This window comes from Meleagris gallopavo, chromosome 2 (genome assembly GCF_000146605.3).
Source record: "Meleagris gallopavo isolate NT-WF06-2002-E0010 breed Aviagen turkey brand Nicholas breeding stock chromosome 2, Turkey_5.1, whole genome shotgun sequence".
In the NCBI taxonomy this organism is placed as follows: domain Eukaryota; kingdom Metazoa; phylum Chordata; class Aves; order Galliformes; family Phasianidae; genus Meleagris; species Meleagris gallopavo.
The window spans coordinates 99,145,230-99,152,254 of NC_015012.2; the positions used below are offsets into that span (position 1 = coordinate 99,145,230).

At 41.5% G+C, this 7,025-nt stretch overlaps 1 protein-coding gene across 1 annotated transcript; it reads left to right on the forward strand.

Moving 5' to 3' along the window:
• Nucleotides 1-1,075: 1,075 nt before the first annotated feature.
• Nucleotides 1,076-3,037, forward strand: MSGN1 (mesogenin 1). The gene has a single exon (XM_019613299.1). The coding sequence runs from the start codon at nt 1,816-1,818 to the stop codon at nt 2,323-2,325; it is 510 nt and encodes a 169-aa protein (XP_019468844.1). The 5' UTR covers nt 1,076-1,815; the 3' UTR covers nt 2,326-3,037.
• The last annotated feature ends 3,988 nt before the right edge of the window (nt 3,038-7,025 follow it).

The following is a 7,025-nucleotide window of genomic DNA, read 5'->3' on the forward strand; positions in this document are numbered from 1 at the left end:
CATAAGAGACTTCAGTGAATATTGGATCAGCCCCTATTTTCAGTGCACATAGGATTTTCCTCTTAGTGGCTGTAGTGAGGATTTTGTAGTCACAAAGAAATGGTATCTTCCAGCTTGCTTTGACTATGTGCCATCTAAAAGCCTTTCTCCCTTTTTTTCAGAGTGGATTACTAAGCACACAGAGATCATTATACAAAAGCTCTAAACTAAATCCTACCCCACTTTTCTGGGTCCTTCAGGTTAGCACTTGCTCTCTCTTTTCATTTTATATTATATTTTACCTCTATTATGGATTAATATGAAGTCATGGCTAACAACTGAGCTGCTCGGTGGCTACAGAGCTCAGTAGTTTTCCCGGTGCTCCTAATGATTTGCTGTGTGGTCTTGGGCAAGTTCCTCCTTGACTCTGCTTATCCATCACAGAATCACAGAATGGCCAGGGGTGGAAGGGACCTCAAGAATCGTGAATCTTCAACCCCCCTGCCAAATGCAGGGCCACCAACCTCCCCATTTAATACTAGACCAGGCTGCCCAGAGCCTTGTCCAACCTGGCATTGAACACCTCCAGGGAACGGGGCATCCACAGCCTCCATGCCTGTTCCAGCATCTCATCACTCTCATAGTTAAGAGTAAAAGTCTTCATCTCCTTGGGGAATGAAGATCATTAATCATCGCTGTAAACTCTTCTGAGGCCTACAGATGGAAAATGCTCATTATTAATGCTATTCATTTTTAGGGCCTACAGATGGAAAATGCTCATTATTAATGCTATTCATTTTTAGGATATATTTTCATTTGAAATGCCTAACATTTAAATTCGCTGTTGTATTCAGTAAGGGCTGGAAAAGGTTTTTTTTTAGCAGAAAAACAGATTCATAAAAGAAAAAATTTTTATATAAGTATCTTCTTCTAGTCTTCTCTTTCTCTTTCACATTTCTAACCTACATATAGCTTTGAATTAAATTCCTGTCTAAGACAACTCTTCAGGCCCAAAGTTTGTGTTGATTTAATTTCCTATATGTTTACTTTTTTAATTACATCTTCCCAAATCTTTTATTGAATAAGACTCTGACTTTCTTTACAACTACAAATTTCCTTTTCGTCTTTTGACTCAAGATTTGAAATGGTAAACTAAGCTGCAGACTACAGGGAATATCTAGATTTTCCCCTTTCTCTTGTTGAAAAGCAAATTATTCGAAGAGAAATTACAACCTAACGAGACGAGAAATCCACAGAGCCACACACATCAAAGTCCAAGGCAACAGTTTTTGGGTTTCACAATTAAGATACGTTTAGTGAGAGAATGTCAGCCACAGTCAGCGTGGATCAACTGATCACTTCTGTAGTGCAGTTCCTTCCAAAAAGTTACACAGAAAACAGGCCTCAATAGTTTAAATTCTGGCCCTATGTTAGTTCTCGCTATCTTTAAACTCTCTGTTAACTGCTTTGTAAAATGGTTAATTTTCTTTTTCCTCTCTCACCACTTATCCCCCCAGTGCAACGTTAAATGTTGATGCGCAGCCTTAATTGGTTTAGTCACAAGAAGATAATCTTTTTTTCCTCCTTCCTCACTGTTGCCTGTTAGGTTAAAGGCTTTTTAGCTGAAGGTTGATAATTATCACTGAGAAGAAACTAGCACATCAGGAGTTCATTTTCCATCTTAGCACTTGTGGTGCTCCTTTGAACTCTCCTGGCCAAACCCGCGTTCCCACTTTGTCACTTTCCTCCCTCCATCATAAAAAGGTCTCAGCAGCCGGCAGCTCCAGCCTTTGCTGGCGGGCAGCGGGAATTGCTTCTCCCGCGCGCTCCTCCAGAATGGACAAATTGCATGAGACGTTGATAAATATGGAAGACACTTTGGGTTCGGAGCACTCCGTCTGCTTATCCTCCTGGGACTGGAAGAACTCCGCCGGGGCTTTTGAGCTGCACTCTGTCTCTTCTCCACACAGCTTGTCCCCAACGCCGTCCTTCGAGTCTTACTCCTCGTCCCCATGCCCGGCAGCAGCCGAGACCCCATATAGCGGTGGCGGCCTGGTGGGCTACGGCCTGGTGGACTTTCCCCCAGCCTACCTGCCTAGCCCCGGTCAGGCCCGGCTGCCCAAGGGCACCAAGGTGCGGATGTCAGCTCAGCGCCGGAGGAAAGCCAGCGAGAGGGAGAAGCTGCGGATGAGGACCCTGGCTGATGCGCTGCACACACTGCGCAACTACCTGCCGCCCGCCTACAGCCAGCGGGGACAGCCCCTCACCAAAATACAGACCCTCAAGTACACCATCAAGTACATCAGCGAACTGACGGAGCTCCTCAACAGCGTCAAGCGGGTGTAGGGCCCGGTTGGAACACCTGCCCTGGCACCCCCACGCTCTGCCGTGGAAGAGCCCTTTGAAAAAGACAACAAAGCCAGCCCAATTTCTCCTTTGTTGGAGCATGGTTGCATGGGGTGACAGAGGAACGTGAGGGAGGGAGAGCGAGGGTTGCTGCATATGTAGGACGCGATGCTGGAAGGTGATGTAGGGCTGCCTAACGCCTGAGCTGCAAGTTGCTGAGATGGAAGTCTTGCTTTTCGTTTTTCTTATGCTTCTGTTTTGTTTGTCATTTTTTGTTTATTTTAATGATAAGCTTCTGACAAATTTTAAAGCTGATCTGTTATGAATCAAAAAGCCATGTGAACCTTCTAGGATTTACATATCTGTGTTCTGACTGATCTTCTGTTTAATGCAGACAACAGTAAATCCATAGGTTTTAAAGTGAATTTGTAAAAAGTAACAACAACCGCATAGGATTTATAAATGTATTGATTTGTAGGCACTTTAATATTAGGATGAGGAGGAACATGTTTAGCTAGTTCAAATATTACTTATTTGTCTACATTTCCTCTGTACTTAAAAATCAAGAAAGGAAGTAATAGCAGGAACTTCTTTGCTCATAACAAATAAATATCAATGTTATAATCTGTACTTTGTATTATATACCTCGTAGATAAGTAAAGTCTAAAACTGATGATTAAATACTGGAAATGAAATATAAACCAACTGTTCTTGTACAGCTAAATTGCTGCTAAAGTCTATCTTCTGTTTTAACATACATAGAAACAAATCATACTTTTGTTTTTAATCTAAAAAAACTTTGCTTCAGAGTCTGATAAAATGTGGAATACATTTTTATATCAAACTATTGGAGTAAGGTTAGGCTGAGCTCTGTCCCTCCTCTTCCTTCTCTCTGGTGTGAAATAAATTGATTCAAATATCAGAAAGATGCAAAATTTTATCCTCAAGATGTATTGGAACCTAAGAGGATGCTAGTAACTGTAAAGTCCTTATTAAAAGCTGTCACGTCGTCTGTTTCTTACAACCAGTAACAGTCCTATAAAACACACACATGAAACCTTCCAAAAGCCAAAGAAATGAGAACATAGTACAAATCTTTAATTTCTTTTACCTTTTGTGTGACCGAGATCACTTAGGTCTCACCAAACTGGAGGAAAAAAAAGAAAACAAAAGCTCCATAAATCTCACTGCAGATCGATTTCAAATACTTGGCTACACCGAGCCCAGCAACGCACAGAGAGGAGCAAAGTCTGGCACAGAGTTGCTGTATTGCAAGGCTGAACAGCATGGAGTTCATTAAGGCAGATTAACCTTTTCTTTGTGGGGAGATGTAAGGCACCAGGAGAGCAGCAGGCACAGAAAACAGGCTTGTCTCACTGGGATGAATAGATCAACATGTCTGTGTGGGGCAGATGGCTTTGGTTTGTGAATGCATCCTGCAGCAGAGCTCTGCAAATCTAAAACATTGTTGCATTTCCCTCTTCTTTCTTTCCTCTTTCTGGTTGTTTGCAATGAAATAGGTAAAATAGGTATATGTAATATATAATAGTAAAATAGGTTTTGTACTTTTTTCCTCCCTGCTTCAGCCTAAGCTCACTCAGTACTCTTCTCAGATGGTATATGCATACTGGAGCAACCTGTGTGAAATCCATCACTATCTTCAAAAGCAGTGAAGTTCAAATTTATGCAGGTAGAAGTGTCACTCAAATGTATTCACAAGTAAGCATATCCTCTATGCTCCTGTCTGTTTTAACTCACATTACATTTCTCACAAACTTTTGGGCATTAGTAAGAGTGTAAGTAACATCATTTTTTAAAGCCCTATAAACCTGTCCAAATAGAGATAATTGCCTGTGCACGTGAAATGGCAGCACTAATGTCACCATAGCATTCCTCACTATGAGCCTGTATGCTAGATCCAGATTTGAGCAGATGAACAGCCTCACAGGCAAGATCAGTCAGATCAGATCTGGAACAGGTTGCCCAGTGAGGTAACGGATGCCCCTGCCCTGAAGGCATTTAAGGCCAGGCTGGATGGGGTTTTGAGCAACCTGGTCTAGAAGGAGGTGTCCTTACTTACAGCAGGGGGTTGGAACTACATGACCTTAAAGGTCTCTTCCAACTCAAATTATTCTATGATCTCTTAATGATTAAGGAGATGAAATTGTGCACTTGCCACAGGATCTCACACTGAACCAGAACTGAGAACTTGATTCTGAGTCGTTTAACAAAGACTCTCACTGTAGCCAGCAGCTGTAAAGCAGTACATGCTCACTAGTGCTGGCACAGCACCAGCAGATACACAGAAGGTAGTTCCATCATTGTCAACATTTTTGTTACAGACCTTCATCATCTACTATCCTGTTTTGATAGATTATCTATGCTTGGTAAATCATCTAACCCTGCTTCTTAAATCTTTCACAACTTGAACTGCAAGTAATTAGTATGCTTTTCAGCTAAGGAAGCCTATGGGTTGTGCTTAAAGCAGTGGATCAGGGATGTGAGAGCATCCACTTTTATTGCTAGTTTATCTCTGGCCTCGACAGGTCCTCCAGCATCACTGTTTCTGTTTACTCAACTGTAAAGGAAGACATTGATAGCTAACTGTTTCAGAAGGCTGCTGCTAATAAAGCTAAGTAACACCGCATGCAAAAAGATTGTCCTAGTAGGAGGTAGCCTGTAGACATGCATCAAGGCTGATTTTCCCAGCTGCCCCAAGGAAAATAGCAGCCAAACGTCCTGAAAGTAGTGGGCCATAGCTTGCTAGTTTTCTCCAGAGTCCATCTCTCCGTAGAAGTCCAATGAAGAACAACTCTAAACAACCTCAAAGGCAAGGCTTTGAGTTTCTGACAACTTTACTGTTCCTGTACTAGTTAACCAGACCTTGCCTTTACTCAATCTATAGCCTTAAAAGTCCAGTGACTGCTAAAATGTTTTTAAATACTTTGAGCTTTAGCATAGGATGAGTAGCCATTCCTGAATGTGTTTAAAAACCATTTGGATGAGGTGCTCAGGGACATGACTTAGCAGAGGGTTTTTAGAGTTAGGGTAGTATGGTTAGGTTGTGGTTGGACTCGATGACCTTTAAGGTCTTTTCCAACCTGAGCAATTCTATGATAAGATGGCTGTATCTAAGATACCCTTAGGAAATAGGCCTTGGTCTGTCTTAAATTGCACCCTGCATGGCAATTGGACCAATGTCCCCATCCAAGATAAGGTTAATTTACTAGCATACTCTTAAAGTGATTTTTTTTGGTGCTAAGAGTTATTCCTATTTCAGGGAATCTCTCCTTTCACCTACAGTTGATGTGGAAAAAGTGACCAAGACACAGGAACAAGAAGTATAGGTGGATTCAGTTCTCCTTTGTTAGAGTATAGTTCGCAAGTCTAGGGCGATTATACTTCCCTTCTATTCTGGTTTTATGAGATCCATCTGCAGTGCTACACATTCAGCTCTGAGGCACCCAATACAGGAAAGATGTGTAGCTGTTGGAGCAGGCCTTGGGAAGGGCCATGAGGATGAGCAGAGCGCTGGAGCACCCCTCCTACAAAGAAAGGCTAAGCGAGTTGGGCTTGTTCAGCATGGAGGAGGGAAGACTTCAGGGAAACCTCATTGTGGCCTTCCAATACCTAAAAAGTGGTCCTACAGGAAAATTGAGGAGGAAATCCTTACCTGAGTTACAGGAATAACTGCTTTAAACTAAACAGAGATAGAATTAAATTAAATATTCGGAAGAAATTCTACACTCTGAGGGTGGTGAGGGACTGGAACATGTTGCCCAGATAAGGTGTAGATGACTCATCTGTGGAAGCATTCAAAGCTAGGCTGGATGGAGCTTCGGGCAAGGGGGTTGGAACTAGATGATCTTTAAGGTCACTTCCAACCTAAGTCATTCCATGATTCTGTGGTCTGGACTTCCTAGGATCTGCCACCTTTGCTCTGAAGGACATGGAGCATTTTTCTCTCTCCTTTTGTAGTTCATTTGTACACCAAGGGAAGAGATTGGTGTATTCACGATGATACAAGTCCTGCTGTTAAAAAATCAGTAGGAATAAATATTTATTAAGTACAGTGAAACACAGTTGAGATTATTTGTTTTCCATTTCTTTACCCCCAAGGATGTAGGATATTTATTTGGCGTGAAAGAAACGAAGAATTAAGTCCCCTATGTGAGAAAACAAGTTCTAACAACTGCCAGGACTGTATGTAAAATTCATGAGGCAGTATTGAAGTCCAATAGCAAAATTAATAGCCTATAGCACAGAGACAAAAAAAAAAAAAAACCACAACATTTTATAGCCTGAAGAAATTGTAAAAGACACAGAACTAAAGAAAATCACATACAAGTATTGTAACACATTAAGAGATCAGATGGAAGTAAAACTACAGCAGTAGTAGTAACATAGCAATCACTAGAAGTCTGTGGCTGAGAAATTATATTACATTTTGCCTAAGGGACAGAGTTGTTCACCATGCTAAAGAAAAAAAGATACAGCAGAGTAAAAGAGGATCAGTCAATTAACTGAACTCTTCCAGTCCTAAAATCCCTCCAAAGTCACATTTTTGCCTTTTGCAGGACAGCATCATTGAAATTCCTTCATTAACACAGATACTAAGGAAGGCTAGAAAGAAGAGTTAAAAAGAGAAAAACAACACCCAAAGCCTTCACCACAAAGACAGCGTTCTATTGCATTAATGA